The sequence below is a fragment of the Sorex fumeus genome, unplaced genomic scaffold, assembly GCF_029834395.1.
Source record: "Sorex fumeus unplaced genomic scaffold, SorFum_2.1 ptg000044l, whole genome shotgun sequence".
Classification (NCBI taxonomy): Eukaryota; Metazoa; Chordata; class Mammalia; order Eulipotyphla; family Soricidae; genus Sorex; species Sorex fumeus.
The window spans coordinates 25,106,806-25,133,483 of record NW_026606101.1 but is presented as its reverse complement, the minus strand read 5'-3'; the positions used below and the strand labels follow the sequence as shown (position 1 = coordinate 25,133,483).

General features: G+C 39.6%; 1 protein-coding gene across 1 annotated transcript in view; it reads left to right on the top strand.

Moving 5' to 3' along the window:
- The window catches only part of HAO1 (hydroxyacid oxidase 1), a 71,941-nt gene that overhangs the window by 20,601 nt on the left and 24,662 nt on the right, over window positions 1–26,678 (top strand). The window contains exons 3-4 of the mRNA XM_056121812.1: window positions 9,743–9,998; window positions 23,640–23,815. Coding sequence (XP_055977787.1) covers window positions 9,743–9,998; window positions 23,640–23,815 — 432 coding nt within the window. The remainder of the gene's footprint in view (window positions 1–9,742; window positions 9,999–23,639; window positions 23,816–26,678) is intronic.

The following is a 26,678-nucleotide window of genomic DNA, read 5'->3' as shown; positions in this document are numbered from 1 at the left end:
TGTATATAATTTGTCCCATGAGAACTGATGTTCCAAATAGTAGACATTTATTCTCCTTGCTAGCTAGTATTTTATATGTTTTTTTGTTGTGATTGTTTTTGTGGGTATGGGTGAACATCATTCTCACTGTTTTGTAATTCCTTTCTTTATGAAGTCTAGAATAATGAACTTTAATTTGACTGGATGATTCAACCTCTGTTTCTCTATGTGTAACATTGTTTGATCTGACATCAGACATTTGGAAGCTATTTTGTTATTGTAAATTTTACCTTCTCATTTTCTCTCTTTCCTCATTTTTGCCACTTTATTTTATGTTGTAAATTATTTTACTTTTAGTGCAAAAATACATGAAGCCTGCAGATCCTGGGTAAATAATCTTCTAAAATATGTCTGTTGACGGGAAACTGTGCTGAGAGGCTGTTACTAAGTGCAGCTTAGTACCTTGATTTAAAAACTAGGAAGAGATGAAAGTAAAAGAAAATGAAGCAAATATACTTCTCCAGAGGGACAGCAATGGAGGAGAAAGATTCAACTGCAAATTGTGGTAGAAGTTGCAAGTCACGCACTCATCACGATTCTTTCTACCTCCTGTTTTCTTTAAAACTTCTCTTTATTCAGGACACTGGAAATATCCAAGTAATCTGCAGGAGTCCTTGTCAGAATTTTTTTTTTTTACTTTATTGTTGTCAAAGTAGTTGTCCATTAAACAAAAGTATTAGCAACAACCAGCATTGTGTTAAAAATGCAGAATTTCAGGTCTCAACCATGACCTGGTCAGAGTCTGAATTTTACTAACAACCCATGTGAATCCTATACACATAGAGCTTGGGAAGTAATGAACAGATTGACCCTGGAAACAAATTCCTGGTGGTTTTCAGCCTCAGGCATAGTTTAAACCCTCAAGGATGAAACAATACTGACTACAATATGACCATCCTTTCTTTTAAAGACCAACTGAGATCTTTTGAGAGTTGCGTATTTCAAGGACAACTTCCTTAGGTGATCGGAGATACTGTGCAGATTTCAGATAATTGAGAGAAATGTGCTACAGCTAAACAAATGACTGGGACAGGCAGGCATGGTGTCCATGCAATCCTCTAAAATTGAAGTCTACGAAAGTTTCTTATCTTCTCTCCTCCATGTGCAGATTACCTAGATCTGGAATAAACGTTTCGTTGTTGTTGTTAAGGGTAGGAGTAAAGGTAAATCCTGCCCCAAATCTAGAAGGACAATCGCCATAGGGAGGACTTTGCAAATGCATGCTGTTTTGCAAAGGTATTTATTTACCTGTTTTAGCCCATTCATCTCAGTTCATTTGAGTTTAGTGTTTGTGTCAACTGAATGGTGGCTGCACTCATATCTATCTAGCATAAGTTCAAGCAAGCCACAGTAGTTGATTATAGTCTAGAAAATTTAGTTAACTCTATCGAATAGGGGTTTGGGGGATGTAGAACTTGATTTATACCAGATTATTTCAGACCCTGGTAACATTTCCTTACCCTAGGGCATGCAATTTAACTCTAATAGAAACTTTATTATGGCTTGTTTTGAAGATAATTTTGATTCCTTAAACAACATTCACTAAAGTTTTCTATTAACTCACTGTGAATTTGAGGAGGGAGGAGAGTGATGGGTGAACAAGGTTTCCAATCTCCAGTGTTGACATATTTTTATACATAGCTCTAGTGTTTCAAAGGAAAGAATAGAGAAAGAACAGAAAGAGAAATTCAACATTTTGAGGTTGAATTTCTTAAAATGAAATGTTTTCTTTCTCTTTTTCTTTCTTTCTCTTCTTTCTCTCCTTCCTTCCTTCCTTCCTTCCTTCCTTCCTTCCTTCCTTCCTTCCTTCCTTCCTTCCTTCCTTCCTTCCTTCCTTCCTTCCTTCCTTCCTGCCTGCCTGCCTGCCTGCCTGCCTGCCTGCCTGCCTTGCCTGCCTGCCTGCCTGCCTGCCTGCCTGCCTGCCTGCCTGCCTGCCTGCCTGCCTGCCTCCTTCCTTCCTTCCTTTCTTCTTCTTCTTCTTCTTCTTCTTCTTCTTCTTCTTCTTCTTCTTCTTCTTCTTCTTCTTCTTCTTCTTCTTCTTCTTCTTCTTCTTCTTCTTCTCCTTCTCCTTCTCCTTCTCCTCCTCCTCCTCCTCCTCCTTCTCCTCCTTCTTCCTTCCTTTCTTCTCTCTTTCTCCCTTTCTCCCCTTCTCTCTTTCTTCCTCCCTCCCTCCCTCCCTCCCTCCCTCACTTCCATCTTTCCTCTCACTCTTCCTCCCTCTATCAGGCCTTACTCAAGCTCTTTGCTTAGTGATCACTCATGGTATGCTTAGGGAACTATATAGGGGATTGAACCCAAGTTGGCGGCATTCAATGCAAGTGCCCTGCCTGCTTTATTAACTCTCCAGCTCCTTATTCTTTCCCATTTGGAAGATTTCTTCCTATAGTGAGCACTTGACATGATTTTCAAAGGAAAAAAAGCAAGGTATCTTGAGTATAAATACCCTTGCAAAGGAAAGTCAAATGAGATTTTAAGAAAATGATATTAAGAAGTCCAAATCGTGAAATTTAAGAAATCTCTCTAGGACTTTATCTCTCCCCCTACCCTCCCCACCAACATAGTGTTATATATTGTTTTCCTTAATGCTTTGCGTTGGGTAGCTTCAGAGCTTCCAGTGTAAACAAATGTTGACAGACATGATGTGTATGGGTTCTGAGTTGCTGTGAACTGGTCTCTGTCGCTCTAACCAGCAGCTGTGGCTAGAGTTTCTTTGAAGATAAGCTGTGACTCATGGATCACAAAATTAAATGGGATTGCAACCCAGACCTTCTGACTCAACCCACTATATCCTGATGTCTAAAATACAGGCATTATTTCCCACATAATTTAAATGATCCATCCTTGATATTTGAACATCTACGACCATTATATTATATCAGTGCATACCTGTATGACATATGAATTTCTTTTTCTAACAAAGGTGTGGTACCTTAAATAAATGAGATAAGGAAATGTTAACTAGAAACAAAGCATGAGTATCTAGAGCACTAAACCTTCAAGTGTCTAAGGACTGAGGATTTTTCTCTGTAGTAGAGCCCTTGCCTTGCATGTGTGAGGCCCTTGGTTTGAGTCCTGGCAGCACACACACACTCTCTCTCACACACACATCCCTTATTTTTTACATGTTTATCTTTGAAATTTCATCTTAGGAAGGAAAAAAGAAGAGGTAGAGTAAGGAAGTAAGGAAATAGAGTCTTGGGATACCCCATGAGATCAGTATTAACTTAATAGTGTAATGTTCTAGAGATATTATCTTATGATATGTTGATTATAATTATAGCAAGATTTTTAGACTTGAATCAACATTAAGGACTTTCATTGTAGGTAGAAGACAGTTTTATCTTTACTGTATATCCTCAAATATGATCCTATTTTGCCAGGAGTTACAAAGATGCAACTCATGTAGGCTTCATTTCATTTCATTTCATTTTTTTTTCATTTCATCATCCTGTTAATCGTCGATTGCCTCGAGCAGGCCCCAGTAACGTCTCTTTCATCCTAGCCCTGAGATTATATTCACGGCTCTTTAGGAGAATGAGACCCATCATTGTTACTGGTATTTGGCATATTTGGTAGGCCACGGGGAGTTTGCCAGACTCTGCCCTGTGGGCAGGCTACATTCGATAGCCTGCAAGTTTGTCCAAAGTAGGAATGAGATAATAAGATAACCGCGGCCGCGCGGTTCCGGGATCTGGATTTTATAGTCTCTGAGTCTTGGCCGCTGATGGGATTACACGGCGCCAGGGGGCCAGGTGGTGGGTGTGACCCCCGCCTACTGGAATTTGGAGGATCTGGGTGGAAGATGCTCAACTCCAAATCGAGTAGGCTTGGAGGTCTCGGCCCCGGAACCCGCGTGGCTTTGTCCCTCTGCCAGTACCTTCATGTGTGCGGAGAGTGGTCTCAGCATGGTGGTGGCTGGTCCTGGAGGTCTTCGGCTGCCGTAGCCCTGGTCGGGGCGGGGAGGAAAGCTCAACCCGCTCCCCTCCAAGGGACTCCGGGAAGGAACACCCAGGCGCGGGGGCAGAGACTGCACTGCTCTCGTCCGGGATCTGGATTTTATAGTCTCTGAGTCTTGGCCGCTGATGGGATTACACGGCGCCAGGGGGCCAGGTGGTGGGTGTGACCCCCGCCTACTGGAATTTGGAGGATCTGGGTGGAAGATGCTCAACTCCAATTCGAGTAGGCTTGGAGGTCTCGGCCCCGGAACCCGCGTGGCTTTGTCCCTCTGCCAGTACCTTCATGTGTGCGGAGAGTGGTCTCAGCATGGTGGTGGCTGGTCCTGGAGGTCTTCGGCTGCCGTAGCCCTGGTCGGGGCGGGGAGGAAAGCTCAACCCGCTCCCCTCCAAGGGACTCCGGGAAGGAACACCCAGGCGCGGGGGCAGAGACTGCACTGCTCTCGTCCGGGATCTGGATTTTATAGTCTCTGAGTCTTGGCCGCTGATGGGATTACACGGCGCCAGGGGGCCAGGTGGTGGGTGTGACCCCCGCCTACTGGAATTTGGAGGATCTGGGTGGAAGATGCTAGACTCCAAATCGAGTAGGCTTGGAGGTCTCGGCCCCGGAACCCGCGTGGCTTTGTCCCTCTGCCAGTACCTTCATGTGTGCGGAGAGATGCAACTCATGTAGGCTTCATTAAGTTTTTATTTTTTAATTTTTATTAGTGAAACACCATGAGGCACAGTTGTAGACTTACAAATTTTTGTGCTTGGGTTTCAGTTATACAATGATCAAGTACCCATCCCTCCACCAGTGCCCATTCTCCATCCCCTCATTAAGTTTTATAGAGCAAATTGGAGTCAGGGTTTTGTGCAAATTGACCTTGGTCTTTGTTAAATGAAATTTGGCTGTTTCTGCTTTTAAGAAACAGCAGGTTAGTATTTTACTATGGAAACTCAAAAAGGGAAATGAGCAAACTTACAAAACTATTTTTCAATCCATAGTCTAGGATATCTCTAATAATTAATTAATGAAGTTGGACTTTGTTAGATTGCTGATAAAATTCATGTCCTTGGGGCTAGACACAGCTCAATGGGATGAGTTTATAGTTTGCACATATGAGGACCAGTTTCTATTCTTGGTAACACATGCTCCTTGAGCACTGCTGGAAGTGACCTCTAGCAATGAAGAGAGAGTAGTCTTTTGACACTGTTGGATATTGCCCCCAAACAAGCAAAAAATACTGTATAATTTTTGTCCCCGAAAAGTAATGCAACAGAGAAGGGGATATCTTTCTCTTTCAGCAAAGGTGATATAGCAAATATTTAGTAAGCAGCACAACAGTGGACTTTGGCTATCTAAAAAAGTTATTTAAATGCTTGGAAACCCTGTTTCCAATTTGCTTTAGTATTCTGATTGAATCTGGATGCCCCTAACTCTTGTAAGGCACACACCTTCAAAATACTGAATTGTGGGACATCTAGTGTTTTTTTGTTGGGGGAGAGTAGGTAGTGATAGCATATTAAAGGCACTTAGGGGATGTTATACTTTAGATATATGATCATTTATCAATTGATCAGGAAGTATTACAGTATTTTAACCTGAAGAACTGCCATCTTACTGTATAGTAACTTAATCAAAGCTCTGTCCTTAATGGAATCTGGAAGATTTGTGACTCTCTCTCTCTGAATGGTCCATACAAAATTCCAGGCTCCTTTCTGTTTCTATGTTTTTTAAACACAAAACTGTATTGAAAATAATGTCTGTAATTCATAAATAAACTTCCATGGTCACAGCAGAATATAATAAATAAATTGAAATCACAGTGATGAGAAGTGTGTGCTTTAAGAAGTATGAGCCTCTTAAATGTTTATCCCGTTCTGTCTTGCAAATCATCTTCAGCTCATGATATGTGAGGAGAGAATTTGATACTCCCCCCCCCAGATCCCAGAGACTCACTGGACAAAGATTCATTAAATCACCAAATATGAATTAAATAATTGGAGGCAATGGTGACTTAGAAGTTAGGAGTCGCCATTCAAATTTACAGACTTGTCTGATTTTTATCTTTGGAAAATGAACTTTGAGCACTAATAACACCAGGAGTTATTAGTGAGAGAATGAGTAGATTAAGGAAATAAATGTGGCCTGCCCTTGTTTCCCTCTGGACAGGCACATCAAAGTGACCAGGGCCAAAATGGTTGTGAGAGTTGACACCTCCCACAAGTCTGATGGTTTAAATGAATTAGATATTATCCCATGAGTTGTTTTGTATCATTTAAGTACACTGTGCAAATGTCTATTGATATTTCTCAAATTTATGGCACTCTTTTGGAGGATTATGATCCTTATTAGAAGAGCTGTTGCTTTCTTACAGGATGTTCTTATGTAAATCAAAGGGAAACATTTTTTAAAAGTCTTTATCACTCAACACCAGATGGGTGTCCCTCCTAACTAGATTCCTTTGTGTAACCACAAGGCAATGTGACAGACCTTACACATTAATTTCCAAATCCCCATACTTCCTGGAGCTGTTGATGTGGTAGAATCCTTCAGGGACAGCCAATTTGTTCCCTTGGGTGTCATGGGCTTAGAGTATTGTGGGAGTATGCTTTCTTTATGCTTGGTAGTTGGGAGTTTAGGGGGGCATCTGAGAGTTCTTGCAGAACTCATAAATCATTTCTCTGGGTGAGTGGTCAAACATGTTGGATTCTCATTCCACCCCACTGCTAGTATTTGTGTGACCTTAATTGGGTCACATCCTCTTCAGGACATATTTTCTTTGTGGTAAATTAATGGTTAGGGGATTCGGACCCAAACAACCAATGTCCCATGGTATTTCTTCCAAACAGCAGTGGATAGCCTGAAGCTATTTTCCATATTTACGAATCTTAATGAAAATCAGACAATAGTCCAGATGTTTATATGTTATTACTTAATAAAATGTGGTTTGTTGGACAATATTTTTGCAAGTCATGAGTCCCTGTGAGAGAAATTCTCAAAGGGACATTTGGAGGGAACAAATTTGTGACCCATCGACAAGATAATTTCCAGCTTAGATCTGTTTAGTCTTGTCAATGGGTCACAAATTTCTTTCCTCCAAATGTTTCTTTGAGCACTGTTAAGAGTGATCCCTGAACACAGAATCAAGAGGAGTCTCTAAGTGCCACCATGTGTGGTCTGAACTACTCCCCCCCCCAAAAAAAAACACAAGTAAACACAGACAACAACAAAACATCTTCAAAAAGCAGAGGAAAGATAGGGAAAGGTAACATTCTCAAGAACAAAAATCATTTTATTTCTATGTGGACATAGAGTTTTGCTATCAAACAATAACTCTACTATCTAGTTGAATGCAAAATGTGTCCTAGACCTAGCAACATCAGAATTACCTGGCCAGAATGGCAAATCTTGGGGCTCCTCTAGGACACACTGAATGGGAGATTCAGAAGAGTGTTTTCAGACATACACCAAGGGATTTGGACACTTATTATGGTTTGAGAAGGATGGAAGAAACTTAATCTTTCAACACAGATTTATCAATGTAATAGCACTTAATTTTCATCATTGTTACTTGAGTAACCACTCACGCTTCCATCTGATACATGGGTACGTATGTGGTGGGGTTTTCACATAAATCAAAGACCTGGGACATGACTCCAATTTTACTACCAAATTTTTGAGGAAAGCCTATCACACAAGTTGGCCCAGATGTTCTAAGACATTTAGTTACATGGCTCACATTCATTTATCATTTATTTGCTATTTGTAAATCTTTCACAAAAGGATGAATTGGTGTAAGAGAGAAATGGAGGAAAAAGAGAACAGAAAAGAGTAGAGGGAATCTGATGTAGAGCATTTCCTCATGTGCTTTTTTGCCATTTGGATTTCTTCTTTGAGAAAGTTTCTGTTCATTTCATTGCCCCATTTTTGGATGGGGTTGGATGTTTTCTTCTTGTGGAGTTTAATCAGTAATTTGTATATCCTTGATATCAACCCCTTGTCAGATGTGTATTCGGCAAATATACTTTCCCATTCTGTAGACTGTCTTTGTATTTTGGTCACTGTTTCTTTTGAGGTGCAGAAGCTTCTTAGTTTAAGATAGTCCCATTTATCTATCTCTATTTTCACTTGCTCAGCCAGTGACGTGGCATCTTTGAAGATACCATTAGCTTCAATGTCATGGAGGATTTTGCCAACTTTGTCTTCAATGTACCTTATGGTTTCTGGTTAATCATCAGGGAGATGCAGATCAAAACCACAATGAGATACCATCTCACACCTCAGAGACTGGCCCACATTCAAAAGAACAAAAGCAACCGATCTTGGCACGGATGTGGCGAGAAAGGGACACTCCTTCACTGTTGGTGGGAATATCGACTGGTTCAGCCCTTCTGGAAAACAGTATGGATGATTCTCAAAAAAATTAGAAATTGAGCTCCCAATTGACCCAGCAATAGCACTCCTGGGAATATATCCCAGAGAGGCAAAAATGTATAGTCAAAGTGTCATCTGCACTTGTTTGTTCATTGCAGCACTCTTTACAATAGCCAGAAACTGGAAGAAACCTGAATGTCCAAGAACAGATGATTGGTTAAGGAAACTTTGGTACATCTACACAATGGAGTACTATGTAGCTGTTAGAAAAGATGAAGTCATAAAATTTACATACAAGTGGTACAACATGGAAAGTATCATGCTAAGCTAAATGAGTCAGAAAGACAGGGATAGACATAGAAAGATTGCATTCATCTGGGGGATATAAAGTAACAAAATATGAGATTAATACCCAAGAATAGCTGAGATCAGCACCAGGAGGATTACTCCATAGCTTAGAGGCCAGCCGGGCATTCTAGGGGAAAGGGCAGCTCAGATAGAGAAGGGAGCACCAAATAAAGTGTGTTTGGAGGATCCTCCCAGGAGGGGAGATGCATGTTGAAAGTAGACTATGGACTGAACATGTTTGCCACTCAATGCCTCTTTTGCAGACCACAACACCCAAAAGGAGAGAGAGAACAAAAGGGAATGCTCTGCCACAGAGGCAGGGTGGGATGGGGGGGGGGGAGGGATATTATCCATGGTGGTGGAAAGTGGGCACTGATGGAGGGATGGGTATTTGATCATTGTATAATCGAAACCCAAGCACAAAAAATTGTAAATCTACAACTGTGCTTCATGGTGTTTCACTAATAAAAAGAAAAAAAAATGAAAAAAAAAGAGTAGAGGGAATCTAAACTCTTCAGATGAAGTAGCCAATGGAGGGATGAGATTGAATATTGCTATGGAACCCTCTCTTCCTCAGAGAAAAATAAATCTTTTAAAAAGATCTTTAATTTATAGGATGATCCTCATATATGGAACAATCTGTGTTATTCAACATGTACTGAATCAAATTTTTGTTGCCTTTGAAAAAAAATTCATAACCATATCCAGATGTATATGAACAAATCTCTGGGTAGCATTACTTGACCAACTCAGTACATAAAATTAACTACTACAAACATATCATCTTTAATGAGTATGTACATTTTGTTTTATACACATTCAGTTACCTAAATATAAACTTTTATATGTTTTTTCCCCTTATATATAACATCTTTGGCTTACTTTTGTCTTCAAGGTCAATTTTCAGTGTGGAACGGAATGCATATGCCTAATACATGTGGGCTTCTTTTGACCAAAATTGCCCATATAGATCTTGTTATTATTTATACCACAACCTAGGTGCTACACAATGGCAGATTTGCTTGATTTCCTTTTTTTTCAGCCTGCAGGACACTGGGAACAGGCATGATGTTGAGTTCCTGGGCCACCTCCTCAATTGAAGAAGTGGCAGAGGCTGGTCCTGAGGCCCTTCGCTGGCTACAATTGTACATCTACAAGGATCGGGAAGTCACCAAGCAGTTAGTGCTGCGGGCAGAGAGGATGGGTTACAAGGCCATCTTTGTGACTGTGGACACCCCTTACCTGGGGAATCGCTTTGATGACGTGCGTAACAGGTTTAAGCTGCCACCCCAACTCAGGTAACATGGGGCTCTAATCCTCTTGACCTGGTTTTCTGTATATTTTTGTTGTTAGTTTTGCAACAACAGAGGATTTCTCCAGTTTCAAGGTGATAGAGCTTTCAGGTGACATCCTGGGAAAATAGAGCTTCACCAAGTATTAAAGTTGCTAGGAAATAGTTTTATTTTTAATCTCAATACCCTAGTTTGTTACTGAAATCAAAGAACCGCATTTTAACTTCATTTTAGTTATGTTTAGAGTAACTATGATTAGAATTAATGAAGGAGACAAAAATGGGCATATGCTTTACTTTGCATCTACTTCTTTAGTCAAAATATTTCTATTTTTTTCTTCACTTATGGATAAAAATCTAGCCATTTATTCATCTACTCATTCACTTTAGATAATGTTACATACAATAATGTTAAATTGAACTATCATGGATTTGTCAGGTAATTCTTCTCGTTAATTAACAAGAAATTATTGTTCCCTTTTCATAATATTTTAGGATTAGAATCACATTGAACAAATATTGGGAATTCAGTTCAGTTTTCTCAGAAAGACTAAGTTTCCTGACTTCTTATCAGGTGTGAATTTTTTCTTTCCCAATTCTCACTAAAATATATTAGAATCTTAACCATGTTGATTGGCTGGTAGCCATGAGAAATGTAAGTATTTGAATAGATATCATAATATTTGCATTAATAGGTGACATATTGGTGATGGAATTTCAAAGTATTTATTAGAATATATCTAATGATGAGGCATCCTTTCTTGGATCAGAGTTTTCATTTTATTTTATGTACGTTGCTTACTCTGTATATAAATAAACCCTCCTTTAAAAAATATAAATGATTTAAAATCAAATCAACATTTCACATAAGGACAAGGCTACTGTTGCAAACCAGGAATACATATATATTTATATATATACACAGATGTACATATATAATCAAGTATAGTGGGAAATATCTCAATCAGGATATATGTCAACCCCATATAAATCAATAAGCAATCTTGTACTATAAAAATCAGTTGTATATACTTATATGAGTAAAAACTATTGCTGTTGAACCATGTGTAAATAAGCTGTGTGGTGTTATCTCTGTGATGATGCCAGACACATTAGGGATATTATTTCTTCAGTGAGCCAAAGACAAAAAGAAAAATACTCTTGCTAATAGACCTGCCAGCATATCTACTTGTGGTTCCCAAACAGACTATACCATCACTCTTTTCTAGGGGAACAAAACTAGAAAAAAAAATCCCATGTCTTTAACAATTCATCAGAAAGCAGACAATTTTAAATATCCCTATTGTGAACTCTGTATTTACATTGTTTCTCTATTCTAAGTACCTTATTTGATAGATTTTCTGAAATAGTTTCCTATATTAAGGCTTCTGCAAGGAAATATTCCTCATTATTTTCCATTGACTACTTGAAAAAAAAATCCTTGTCTTCTTTTATTTACTTTTACTACTATTACTGCTGCTGCTGGGACCGTTACTACTCCCACAATACTACTTGTGTTACTGCTCTGCTTTTACAACTACTACTTCTACTACTAGTACCACCACTGCTATTACTTATGCCCTACTAATGTTACTGCAGCTGCTACTACTCTTCCTACTACTGCTGTAAAAATACAAATTCACACAGGAGAAACAACTTTCTTTTCTTTTTTTAACTTTAAAAATCACATCCTTGCTCTGGATAGCAAACATGTTTCACAGCTGTATCTACTTAGATGAGGGCAATGACATAGTTGTTCATTCTGGCTGGTATCTGTCACTCCTTTCGTGCCAGCCCGCTTGGTTAGGTTGACCGGCTTATCCCCTTTGCCTGCACTCCTGCCCGGATGATGTAAGGACCTTGAGACAGAGGCTCCCTTTTTAGCTGTCGGTGTGCCCAGGGTGACCACAGTTCCCAGTTGGTCACATCTCCTGTCTGAAGATGATCACATCATGAGCAACACCTCCAGGTCATGGGGAACACAGGAAACACCCCGTAGCCTGGGGGCCTGGCCCCCTAGAGCGCACACTGCCCCTGTTTGTCCCAGTGGACTTCAGGGCAAGCCAGGACCTTCTGGTCAGTTCCTCCGCAGCCTGCATTGAACTATCGAAGGCAGAGACATTAATGGGAGGCGCAGGCTTCCGCTGGAGGCCACATTCAACCAAAAAAAGAAGAAAGAAAAAGAAACCCAACCAAAAAAAAAAAAAACCCTCGTCTGTAACAGCCTGATATGAAATCAGGTTTCTTTCCGCCACTGACCTGACTCATAGAAGGTGAAGCCTGGCTTTTCAGAAGTGAGGTTTGGCAAGCGAGGGAGGCAGGAAATCCAGAGGAGAATGAGTTTAAAGCAGTGGCTCTTTCCAGCCCTTGCTACTTCCTCTGCCTGGGTCGGGGGGGGGGGGGGGGGGGGGGGGAGGGTCCTGACTCTTGGCATCTGGGAACAGCAAGAGTTCAGCCGTTTGAGAGTCTCTGCTTGATCTCTATGTAAAACAAATGTATGCGTGTACTCAATGAATGAATGAAGCTTCCTGAAACAGAGGGAACTAAGAATTCTCATCTGCACTTGGGAGCAACAAAGAATGACAACAGGTCACTAGATCCTGTGGATCAGACTTAACTCAGGGAGCATTTGCTTGGGGTAAAGATTTGGCTATACAATACAGTGTCACAGTGGCTGACAAGGAAGAAAATTTATTTCTTTTAGTTAGCTAATAAGATCAAGGCAAATAAGTACACTACGCTTTCCGTTAATTGCCCAGTGACCTTTTTCTTTTCTTTTTTAAAAAAATTAACCATCTTAATTAAAATACTGTTTAAGATACCATGATTTACAAAGTTATTCAGAGTTGAGTTTTAGGCTTAGTGTTCCAGAAGCAATCCCACCACCTGTGTCAACTTCCCTCCATCAGTGTCCTCAGGTTCCCTCCTTTCCCATTCAACCTGTCTCCTTGATAAGTGACATTTTTTCTTAAGCCCTGAACTGATTTATTAATTACAGCAGCCAAGACAGCTCTCTCTCTGTCTCTCTCTCTGTGTCTCTGTCTCTGTCTCTCTCTTTCTCTGTCACACACACACACACACACACACACACACACACACACGCACACGCACCACAGAGCTCAGCTGCCTTTGTCTTTCCATCCCTCTCACAATGAAAGTAGCCTGTGAGACCACTTGGTCATTCAAGCCCTCCCACTCCCAACCCACACCCATTACTTCTCTGATCTCATTACTCAGTACTGTCATCCTTATTCATTCTTTTCTCCAGATAAACACTATTCCCAGCTATTGTTTCAACATTTCAAGCATCCTTGCATCTTTGGTGTCTCATCACTGACTGTGCCTTCAACCTGTCTCCTAGTCCTTCCTCAAATCAATGATGGGTCACTTCCTCACTTTCTTTAGATTTTGACATCAGGGGAAGATTTAATTGGCTTTATTGTGGAAAGCTGAAGAGAAGAATAATCAGTAAAGGTCAGAATAAAGACCCAATATGTATGGAGGATCATGATGGGAGAGGGATGGTGAGGAAATATTTATGAAGGAGAACTTGAGTCAGAGCACAGTAGCTTTAAATTCTTTAAATGGGAAAAGCACGCAAAAAAGAACTGATGGTAGAGTAAAGTCCTCTGAAAGTGGTCCCTGTCCGAAACTGAAAATACATGTTACTTTATAGGCAAAATTAATTTTGCAGATGTGATGAAGTTAAGGATATGGAGATGAAGTTACGCTAGATTATCCCAATAGGCTCAATGCAATTAGCAAGCCTTTAGCAAAAAGAGGTGTGAGTGTCGGACTGAGAAAGAGAGATGATGGTAGAAGCAGAGATTACAAGATTATGCTAGAAGTCATAGTATGTATGTGTTCTCATTTGTTGGAAAAAAAAATACATCCTCACTGGAAGCCTTTTAAAGTAGCTGTCTGGATACCTTGAGTTTATTCTCGTGAGAAACTTACTTATTTTGCTTCTGACTTTCAAAAGTGTAATATAAAGAATTTGTGTCAACTTTAAGCTATACTGACAATGATTTACTATAGCAGTAACAGAAAACAAATATAAAAACTTTTCTGCCAATGTCCTTTACAAGTTACGTCTCTATTAGGTCAACTCTGATGACCAGGTTTGAAATTTCAGGTTAAGGGGCCAGAGAGGTAGTACAGCATGTCGGGTGCTGGCTTTGCATGTGGCCAAGGTGGGTTTGATCCCCAGTATCACAGATGGTCTCCGGAGTTCACGAAAAGTGATTCCTGAGTACAGAACCAGGAATACCCCCAGAGCACTTCGGGGTGTAGTCTCAAAACAAAACAAAATAAGATAAACAAGAAAATTCAGGTTAAGCCTTTACCAGCTCACATTCCTGTTAGTCTGTTGGGCATTTTTTCTTTATTTTGTAGACTGCATTTTAACATGCTTCCATACCTTACTTATTCACTATATTAAATTTTTTCCTTACTTTTGGTTTCTTCTTTAAAATGTCAAATTTACGTGGCCAGGAGTTTATTTATTTGTTTTTCTATTAATTGTTTTATTTACTGTTCAATCTTAGTTATTGAAAATAATGGCACTTACAAGTTTCCTAGAAAGATTAAATCATATATAAAAGTACATGAGGTAAAAAATATAAAATATATCTAAAAATATTTGTATCTGACAAATTAAGGATTTGAGACCATAAATGAAACTAATGTCCTGAATTATTTATCTATTGATTCCCCTTGAGGATAGAAATGACATGTTCTAAATTTGGATTTCTTTTCTCCTAACCACAAAACCAAAGATAGCATATATATCAATGCCTACAGATTTATAGCTTTAAAATTCTGCCTCTCTCTCAGATTGGGATGATATTATAATTTATACTGATTGCTATTTTATATTTTGCATCCAACTGTGGAGTTATGTAGCTTTATCTTTGCTATCATATTTTAAATCTCATTTTGTATAACAATTTTTATATCACAATAAATATCTGACATTATAAAATGTGTATAAATGTATATGGGGTCTAGGGATATAGCTTAAAGTGGTGCTACACAAAACCTCAGACTCAACTCTTACCACCACGTGGCCAGTTCACCAAAACCTCTGGGCCTGATTCGCACCATATCCCCTGAGCCCAAGCATGGAATAGCAGGCCTGCAATGCTTCACCAGGTACTATTAGAGTGGCCCTTGTCCCCTAGCATCACTGGAGAGGCCCCTCTAAACAATAAATGTAGCTCTCAATACTTTATTATTATTAGTATTACTATTGGCTATAAAATAATGCTGAACTTTCTTTAGTAATTGTTCCTATTTATTGATGCCAACTTACTAAAAGCTAAAATAATTTCTATATTAAATTAAAAAGTATATTTGAGGAGTATTCAATGCACAATGAGTCCCTTACAAAGAAGAAATTCTATCCTTTGCCTTTGGGTCATTAAATAGATTGGGATTCAAAGAATTAAGTTCTAAGTAATCATGTTATTATTTTGATGTTGCCCTTTTTCCTTCCTTACGAAATGGAATACTCTGGTTATCAGAAACTGCTTTAAGTGGGTTTTTTTCTGTATGTCATAATTCGAATAAAAATAGCATTCATGGAGGTTTCTTTCAGAGCCATTGGTAAAACACTCCATCGTGGGTCTCTGTCAAGATATCTGAAAACTTTTTCTTGGCTTCTGGCTTTGAACAACGTTTTAGAGTAACAACAAGGCTTCATTGTGCACTGAAATTTCTGTAAGGCAACATTCATTCAAGTGTTGATCTGCATTTCACCGTCCAAGAATAACAACAGTTATTTATATAATTTTATCCATGTTTCTGTTTTTTCCTATCCATTTCACCCTTTCACCCCACCCTTGCTAAAACACTGTAGTTTGTTTGGGATGGGGGTGGGGTGCTATGCAGCATATATACACATGCAGATTTTTTCATTTTCGCTCTGTTTTTAATCCTCTGGCCTTGGTATGGGGGAGACAGACTAGACCTTCACTGATTAACAACATTATTTAAAAGTTTGGAATTCAAAACCAGAAGATTGACTTAATTCACATTTGGATGACAAATATCAAAGTCTGTGACAAAATCTAGAAGCCTTGGTAATTTGATCAAAAGAGATGCCCCAAGCATTTCAGCTAAAATCCCAACTAAATCTTAACAAACCAGTTAAGGTTTAGGAGCCAGTATGATTCTCAAAGAACTGACATATTTCTATGATCATTAATGGTCACCTGAATCAATGGAATGATATGACCAACTCTTCAATCCTTACTAGAAAAACATTGCCAATAGCATATATAGGATTCTGTGAGATATTAATGTTCAAGTTCTTATGTTAATGTGTCATCCAAGTTACACAACCAGCTATTATAACCAAAAGTATCTTCAAGTGTCAAGAATGTTAAGCCAAACTTAGTTTAAAAAAATCTTGTGGTTCTTTTAAAAATCACTTTTACATACTATGTCTAAGTCCTTATAGGTTTATATGAAAATTGTTAGAGTCATAACTCCAAGATCCTTTCTATGCTTAGTGGCAAAGCTATTTGGCAGGAATAGCACAGCAGGTAGGGCGTCTGCCTTGCACGCAGCCAACATGGCCGACCCGAGTTCGATTCCTCCGCCCCTCTCGGAGAGCCCGGCAAGCTACCGAGAGTATTCGATATGCCAGACACAGTAACAACAAAGTCTCCAGTGGAGACGTTACTGGCCTGCTCGAGCAAATCGATGATAAACGGGAGGGCCTTTACTTTACTTTTTACTTTACTGATTAAGCTAGAGATGGACTGGAGTGATAGCACAGTGGGTAGGGCGTTTGCCTTGCAAGCGGCCAACATGGCCGACCCGAGTTCAATTCCTCCACCCCTCTGGGAGAGCCTGGCAAGCTACCGAGAGTATCTTGCCTGCACAGCAAAGCCTGGCAAGGTACCCATGACATATTCGATATGCCAAACACAGTAACAATTGTCACAATGGAGATGTTACTGGGCCCACTCGAGCAAATTGATGAACAACAGGAGGACAGGGATAGTGACAGTGAAGTTAGAGATCAAACATCAGTATGTTTCTGTAGTTTTTCTCTAAGAGGATATTGATATTGGTTAGCAGGTAATTTGCTCGAGCGGGCTGGAGCGATAGCACAGTGGGTAGGGCGTTCGCCTTACAAGCGGCCAACATGGCCGACCCAAGTTCGATTCCTCTGCCCCTCTCGGAGAGCCCGGCAAGCTACCGAGAGTATTTGATATGCCAGACACAGTAACAACAAAGTCTCCAATGGAGACGTTACTGGGCCCGCTCGAGCAAATCGACGATCAACGGGAGGGTCTTTACTTTTTTACTTTTAGCAGGTAATTTGTTATATGCAGAAGAGCAAGGTGAACTTAGGTGATTTTTTTTTGAATCATCATTCAAAGACAACCTTTAAGAAAAATAAAATTTGCAATTGTATTTGGAGTTGTATTATTCCAAGTCACAGAGATGGTTATACATTGTATAGTGGATGTCCGCTGTGCGGCTTCTGGGCAGAAAGACCTTCGTTCTGAGTCTGCAGAAATGCCAAAACTCTAGTCAGGGTATCTTAACATTAAACCAAGAGAAAATATTTTAGAGTAAGCCAGTAGTAGAGTCTTACAGGTTAGCTAGAGGAATCACTGTCACTGTCACTGTCATTCCATTGTTCATCGACTTGCTCAAGCAGGCGCCAGTAACATCTCCACTCATCCCAGCCCTGAGATTTTAGCAGCCTCTTCTTACTTGTCTTTGCCAATGCTGCTGTATTGGAGGCTCTTTCAGGGTCAGGGGAATGAGGCCCGTTATTGTTACTGTTTTTGGCACATCAAATACGCCATGGGTAGCTTGCCAGGCTCTGCTGTGCAGGCAGGATACCTTTGGTAGCTTGTGGGCTCTCCAAGAGGGTCGGAGGTTTTTGGGTGCTTCAGGAAATACTGTGTCACTCTCTTCCTGGAGCTTTGTTTTATAGTCTCTGGATCTTGTCTGTTGATGACATTACATGGCACGGGGGCAGAGGGGAGGTGGTGGCAGTTTGTGGGTTTGGCTGCCAAACAACTGGAAAACTGAGGGTCTGGGTGGAGGAGGCCAAGCCCTGATCTGAGCAGGCTTAGAGATCTCAGCCATGGGTCCCGCACACCTGGTTTTCTCTGACAGGATTTCCTGTCCCCGCATCAGACTGTCTTCATCGAGGTCCCTTGGAGGGGGGCAGGTTGAGTCTCCCCCTCTGCTCCAAGCAGAACCCCAGCAGCCTAAAACCTGCAGAACCCAGGCACAGTCATGCTGAAGGCCACTCTCCACACACTCAGACAAGCCTCACGTATGAGGGAACTGGTAGAGGAACAGAGCTAGAGGAATCACTTGATTACTTGATCATTTGACATCCCGTTACTCATCGATTTGCTTGAGCGGGCACCAGTAATGTCTCCATTTGTCCCTGTCATGTGCTAGTGTAGCCCAATGGCATCTGCTCGCTCCAGGAACACGAAGCGCCTCAAACCGTTCTTTCAGGGTCTTGACGAAGAAGTCTGACCATCTCATAGGTGGGCGGCCACACAATCTTTTGACGTTCGGTGGAATCTAGTTGGTAATGGCTTTAGTCCAGTGCTGAGAATAGGATGCAAATGCTATTCAGGTCTCCCAAAGAGGAATCAAAAGAGTTTTGCTTGGAGTATCACGTTTCACTCAAATGAGAGAAAGAATTCAGAGTTCTGACCTTTGTCGACGGTCAAGAATCAGGGACACTGCCTCCTTTGCCAAGTTTCTGTTCATTTCTTCTCCCAATTTTTTGATGGGGTTGGAGGTTTGCCAAGGCGTCGAAAACCAGATGGGCTGAACACATAATGAGATTTGGAGATGACCGCTGGACTAGAGCCATTACCGACTGGATTCCACAGGACATCAAAAGACCGTGTGGCCGCCCACTTACAATATGGTCAGACTTCTTTGTCAAGACCCTGAACGATCGGTTTGAGGCTCTTCGTGTTCCTAGAATGAACAGATGCCACTGGGCTACACTAGCATGAGACAGGACGAATGGAGACGTTACTGGCGCCTGCTCAAGCAAATCGATGATTAACGGGAAGTCAAGTGATCAAGTGATCAGGTGCATCTGCAAATTATAGCCACACCTAGAAATAACATTTTTTTTTTATTGAATCGCCATGAGATACATTTACAAAGCTTCATGTTAGAGTTTCAGTCACACAACGATTAAATACCCGTCCCTCCACTAGTGTACATTTTCCACCAGCAATGTCCTCAGAATCCCTCCCCCACATCCCATCCCTCCAACTGCCTGTTGGAGGCAGACACTTTACTTCTATGCCGTCTCTACTTTTGGGCATTATGATTTGCAATACGGATACTGACAGGCCATCATATTTGGTCCTTTATCTACTTTCAGACACATCTTCCATCCCGAACAATCCCTCCAACCATCATTGACTTACTGATCCCTTCTCTATCCCAGCTGCCTTCTCCCCCAGTTCATAAGGCCAACTTTCAACCATGGAGCAATCTTCCTGGCCCTTGTCTCTACTGTCCTTGGGTATTAGTCTCATATTATGTATTTTATATTTCAGAAATGAGTGCAATCATTTTATGTTTGTCCCTTTCTTTCTGACTCATTTCACTTAGCATGATACTCTTCATTTACATCCACTTACAAGCAAATTTTATGACTTCGTCTTTCCTAACAGCTGCATATTATTCCATTGTATAGATGTACCAAAGTTTCTTTAACCAGTTGTCTGTTCTTGGGCACTCGGATTGTTTCCAGATTCTGGCTTTTATGAATAGTTCTGCAATGAACATACAGGTGCAGATGTTCTTTCTACTATGCTTTTTTGCACCCCCGGAATATATTCCAAGAAATGGTATTGCTGAGTCATATGAAAGCTCAATTTCTAGTTTTTGAAGAAATGCCCATATTGTTTTCCAGAAATGCTGGACTAGTGGGCATTCCCACCAACAATGAAAGGGAGTCCGTTTTTCTCCACATTCCCACCAGCACTGGTTGTTTTTATTCTTTTTTATATGTGTCAGTCTCTGTGATGTGAGTTGATATCTTATTGTTACTTGATTTGCACTTCCCTGATGATTAGTGTGTATAGCATTTTTTATGTGCCTTTTGATGATTTGAATTTTTTTTGATGAAGTTTCGGTTCATTTCTTCTCCCAATTTTTTTTATGGGGTTGGAGGTTTTTTTCTGTACAATTCTACTAATGTTTTGTATATCCTGGATATTAACCCCTTATTTGATGGTTATTAGGTAAATTTTTTTTTTATTAAGAATCTTTTTTTTTTTTTATTAGTGAAGCACCATGAGGTACAGTTGTAGATTTACAAATCTTTGTGCCTGAGTTTCGGTCATACAATGATCAAATACCCATCCCTCCACCAGTGCCCATTTCCCCCCACCCCCCCTCCTACCCTGCCTCTGTGGCAGGACATTCCCCTTTGTTCTCTCTCTCCTTTTGGGTGTTGTGGTCTGCAAAAGAGGCATTGAGTGGCAATCATGTTCAGTTCATAGTCTACTTTCAACATGCATTTCCCCTCCTGGGAGGATCCTCCAAACACCTTTCATTTGGTGTTCCCTTCTCTATCTGAACTGCCCTTTCCCCTAGAATATCCGGCTGGCCTCTAAGTTATGGAGTAATCCTCCTGGTGTTGATCTCAGCTATTCTTAGGTATTGATCTCATATTTTGTTGCTTTATATCCCCCAGATGAATGCAATTTTTCTATGTCTATCCCTCTCTTTCTGACTCATTTCGCTTAGCATGATACTTTCCATATTGTACCACTTGTATGTAAATTTCATGACTTCATCTTTTCTAAGAGCTACGTAGTACTCCATTGTGTAGATGTACCAGAGTTTCTTTAACCAGTCATCTGTTCTTGGGCACTCAGGTTTCTTCCAGTTTCTGGCTATTGTAAACAGTGCTGCAATGAACAAACAAGTGCAGATGTCACTTCGACTACACATTTTTGCCTCTCTGGGGTATATTCCCAGGAGTGGTATCGCTGGGTCAAATGGGAGTTCAATTTCTAATTTTTTGAGAAACGTCCATACTGTTTTCCAAAAGGCCTGAACTAGTCGACATTCCCACCAACAGTGAAGGAGTGTCCCTTTCTCGCCACATCCACGCCAGCATCGGTTGCTTTTGTTCTTTTGAATGTGGGCCAGTCTCTGAGGTGTGAGATGGTATCTAATTGTGGTTTTGATCTGCATCTCCCTGATGATTAATGATGTAGCGCATTTTCTCATGTGCTTTTTTGCCATTCGGATTTCTTCCTTGAGAAAGTTTCTGTTCATTTCATTGCCCCATATTTTGAAGGGGTTGGATGTTTTCTTCTTGTGGAGTTCCACCAGTATTTTGTATATCCTTGTTATCAACCCCTTGTCAGATGTGTATTCAGTGAATATCCTTTCCCATTCTGTAGACTGTCTTTGTATTTTGGTCACTGTTTCTTTGGAGGTGCAGAAGCTTCTTAGTTTAAGATAGTCCTATTTATCTATCTCTGTTTTTACTTGCTCGGCCAGTGGCGTGGCATCTTTGAAAGTACCATTAGCCTCAATGTCATGGAGGGTTTTGCCAACTTTGTCTTCAATGTTAGGTAAATATTTTTTTCCCCATTCCATAGGTTCTCTCTGTATTTTGGTCACTGTATCTTTTGAGGTGCAAAAACTTCTTAGTTTAATGTAGTTCCATTTGTTTATGTTTGTTTCCACTTGCTTGGTCAGTGGTGTTTCACCCTTAAAGATGCCTTTAGCTTCAATGTCATGGAGGGTTCTGCTTACATTTTCCTCCATGCACCTTATGGATTCAGGCCTGATATTGAGGTCTTTAATCTATTTTGATCTAACTTTTGTGCCTGGCATTAGACAGTTTAATTTTTTTTGCAGGTAATTGTCCAGTCAGAAATAATTTTTACCTGAGGTCCATATCCAATCATCTCTTTGCCAAGTTGGCATGCAAAATTAACCCATCACACCACAGAGAAAGAAAAAAACTGTCTTTGTAGCTTGAAAGCTCATTCCATCATCAGGGTCATCTGGATATTGGGAAGTTAGTACAAACAGGCAGAGAGCCTCACAGAGAATAACTGAATGGAAAACAGACAAGTAAGACTTGACAGTTATTCTCAGAACACCTTTAATTTTACCTCTGCCTTCCATATCCAGTTTAGTAATAGGGCATAAAAATATCTCCATAACAACAGAGGGCTTTACTATTGCAGTTCCATTCATCTCTAAAGTTTTCTTTTTCTTTTTTTAAAATTTTTATTAGTGAAACACCATGAGGTACAGTTGTAGACTCACAGTTTTTTGTGCTTGGGTTTCAGTTATACAGATCAAGTACCCATCCCTCCACCAGTGCCCATTTTCCACCACCACAGGTCCCAATATCCCTCATCTGGGGAACATAGAGTAACAAAATAGCAGACTAAAACCCAAGAGTGGCCGAGATTAATATCAGGAGGTTTGCTCCATGGCTTGGAGGCCAGCTACACATGCTAGGGGAAAAGGAAGCTCAGATAGAGAAGGGAGCACCAAATAAAGGGTGTTGGGAGGATCCTCCCAGGATGGGAGAAGCATGTTGAAAGTAGACTATAGACCAAACATGATTGCCACTCATCTCTAAAGTTGTCTACTAGACCATTTGAAGATTTCCTGAAATGAAATGATGTTGCCAGGATGAAAAAGATGGCTGAAGAAACAAATGTAATTAGGAGCCAAGAGACCTAGTTTGGAGTTAAAATGTGTCATTAACTATTTTTATACATGCAGTCAACTTATCCTAAACATTGTTTTCTATGTAAAATAGAAATCACAGGACATAAATTTTACTTCCTTAAGGTTTTTTCTTTTGATTGTTAAAATATTGGTAGGTAAGACTATTTTTTTTGGCTTTTTTTTGGGTCACATCCAGCAATGCTCAGGGATTATTCCTGGCTCTGCCCTCAGGAATTACTCCTGGCGGTGCTTGGGGGACCATATGGGATGCCAGGGATCAAACCCAGGTCGGCCTTGTACAAGGCAAATGCCCTACCCTCTAGGCTATCGCTCCGGCCCCTGCAAGACTATTTTTAATTGTGATGCAACATTCAAATTTTCACCATTAATGATAATATGAATTGCTGAATGAAATTATAAAATCCATTGTCTATATTCATAAACTTGGACTTGAAGGTCAGAAATACAAGGCCAGAGAGATAGCACAGTAGTGAAGATGATTACTTTGCATGTAGCCAACCTGGTTGAATCCCCTGTATCATATGTTCTCTTCAGCACCACAGGAGAGGTCTCTTAGCACAGGATGAAGGGTAAGCTCTAAACATAATTGAGTGCGGTTCAACCTCTTAACTCAAATAAAATAAAAGAGGGATGTTTGAACTTGACTACATATTCTACTTTGAAATGAATTTAATTATATAAGCACAGTATAAAATTTAAGTCATCAGTTGAGTCAATTAGATTGTCACATTTACCTGGAAATGTTCTAACAGAACACAGATATTAGATACACAATAGTTTATGGTGAAAAAGCTAACAACTAAATGATTTTGAAAGGATTTTTTTTAATTAAGCCAACCGTTGTAACAGTCTGATTATCTTTGAGACATTTCTCATGTTATGTATCTCTTTATTTCAGAATGAAAAATTTTGAAGCCAGTGATTTGGCATTCTCTCCTAAGGAAAATTTTGGAGACAACAGTGGACTTGCCACATATGTAGCAAAAGCAATAGATCCATCTATCAGCTGGGAAGATATTAAATGGCTGAGAGGACTGACTTCTCTGCCGATTGTTGCGAAAGGCATATTGAGAGGTTAGTTTATTTCTCCATTTCACGTCAAGCTAATTTTATGATATTTTCCAGACAAGATATTGATATTTTAAAGAAAAAGTCATGAGGAAAAGACAAATTCCATCTTTCAATTTTCTTTTGGAGGTGCATGGTTAGAGTCATGGTGTTATGCAATATTCTAAAAAGGACAGAGCTCACCTGACTTAAGAAGTTAACTTTATCAAAATACTGCGATGGCATTGCCTTTCATAATAAGTATCTGTCATTGAATCACAGAGCTTGGCATGATCTAGGTAGAAGGTTTTAGTTCATTTCTTTGCTGAAACCTATAGCAATTGCTCTCATACATGCAAGAAACCCCAAGGATAATATTGTGCCAACCAACCTGTTCTATGAACCTTTTCAACTTGTTTCCTCCAAGTTCCAATAGCTTGATTGATTTTTGAATGTGAGAAATCCCACATCATCTTCCAGTAAAGAAAAGTGTTGTGGGGGCTGGGTAGGGCATTTGCCTTGCATGTGACCAACCCAGGTTCGATTTCCAGCATCCCATATGGTCCTCTGAGCACTGCCATCCACAAAAATACTTTTATGTTCTAGAAGAGGTTTAATTTTTTTAAAAATATTACAGTGAGATACACAATTACACGGTTGTTCGGGATTGGGTTTCAGTCATAAAATAATCTAGCACCTATCCCTTCGCCAGTGTATTTCTCCTCGCCCACTTCTGTGGCAGACACCTCCCTCTCTTTCTCTCTCTCTCTTTCTCTCTCTCTCCTTTCCTTTGGGCATTATGGTTTACATTACAGATATGAAAGGTCATCATGTATATCCCTTTACCCACTTTCAACACTCAGTACTTGTCCTGATTAGAAGATTTTTTTTTAAAGTACAGTTACGTAGATAATAACAAGAACACATTAGTTTTCTGGAAATGTTTAAAAAAGTGGCTCTGGGATGAGAAATGTTGTAAATTTGAACTTGTTAACAATGACTTAAAAGTTTATAGGCTTTACCTGAGCATGTGGGATTCACATGGCCTATAGGGAACTCTAGGAAAGTTCCTGACTTTATTTAATTCTCTGACACAAATGTGAAGCCAATAAGTGTGAAAAGTAAATATATAAAACAATGAAAATAAAATTTGTCCAGCAAAAGCTTTTGTAAGCATATGCCTGATTTCAGATTTATTCTAATGCATCTCAAAATATTATACACACTTACTTGTTGATTATTGCAGCACTGTAGGACTGTCCTCCCATTGTTCATCGATTTGCTTGAGCTGGCACCAGTCATGTCTCCATTGTGAGACTTGTTGTTACTGTTTTTGGCATATTGAATATGCCATGGGGAGCTTGCCAGGCTTTGCCATGTGGGTGGAATACTCTCGGTAGCTTGCCAGGCTCTTTGAGAGGGGCAGAGGAATCAAACCTGGGTCGACCACATGCAAGGCAAATCCCTACCTGCTTTGTTATTGCTCTGGCTCAACAGGAAAGGTAAAAATTATATATTCTCAAAATAAATTAGGGCACTGTTTATTATTTGGACCACATAAAATAATACTTAAGGGCCAGTACTTAAGGGTCAATCCTGGCTTAGTGCTCAGGAAATCATGTAGTTCCAGGGATCAATCTTCACCTCCCGCACACAATGCATTTGTATCAGTCTACTGAGCTCCATATACAACCCATAAAATAGAACTTTAAGCAAGAAAAGTGGACACAATTAGGAATCTTTCTGTAAGGGATACATCAAGGGTATTAGGTTAATAAGGTATAAAAATAAGGAAATTTAAAAAACTTATGATTTAGATATTCTTAATTAAACCCAATTATTTTACTAAATACATATACTAAATATTGATCCAAGAAAACTAGTTCAAAATTTCTGTGAATTATGCTTCAACTAATATAGCCTCCTTTTGAAGACATCCTTAAAGAATAGTTTTAATAACTATTTATCCTCATATTGTCTTGAGGTTTACAACTGTCCTTCCTTTAGAATCTAGATTCAGATATAGACGCTAAAGAATATTAATTTGAAGGTTCTGTAACATTTATTTATTGATCCATTATTTACTCCCCAGTCATTCATTTTATGAACAATTATTATGTATACCGTGTTCCAAAATTAGTGTCATGAGGTCTTTGGAACCATATGAAAATGCTTTCTTGTCAGACAAATAAATAAGAACTTAGGTACAATAAAATGTTCCAGGGGCTGACGTAGAATCTGTGAACTACGCAAGTTGGGCTTGAAATAAAATATGAACAATAGCAAGTAGGGTAGCAAAGATGACATTTCAACATGTAAATTGCTGCTGGGTTTGTTATATTAACTCAAGCAGTATGAGAAACAATTTATAAAATATGCTAATCATGTTAGAGAAAGTAGGTGTGTAAATCCTACATTTTAGAATCCTGATCAAAGAAGTAACTTCATTAGTTTGCATTAAAAACATCTTAAACAAAGGATATTTTAGATAGAAGTGGCAAAATTTTAGTTAGATATGATATTTAGGAAACTTGTGGCCTAACAAAATATGTATGTGTCTGTACGAGGGGACTAGTAAGATACAAAACAATTAAAAGGCAGGTTCAAGCATTTAATTCACTTTTACAACAAGGGGGGCTGGGGAAGCTGATTTGAAAACCAAATTTCACTATAGTAGTCCAATATTTGTTTGAGTCAAATAGGAAACAAATATAAGAACATGTTTATTTAATTTGAAAAGCAAAATTTTAATTTCGTATTCCCAGTATATATTATTCTTCAGGACTTTGTCTTCTGGTCTAGGTAATACAAATCTATTGAATTAGACTTCACTAAATCATCCACTTTATTGAAAAATACTATGTCTCAAGAACTTTATGTAGTCATCTCA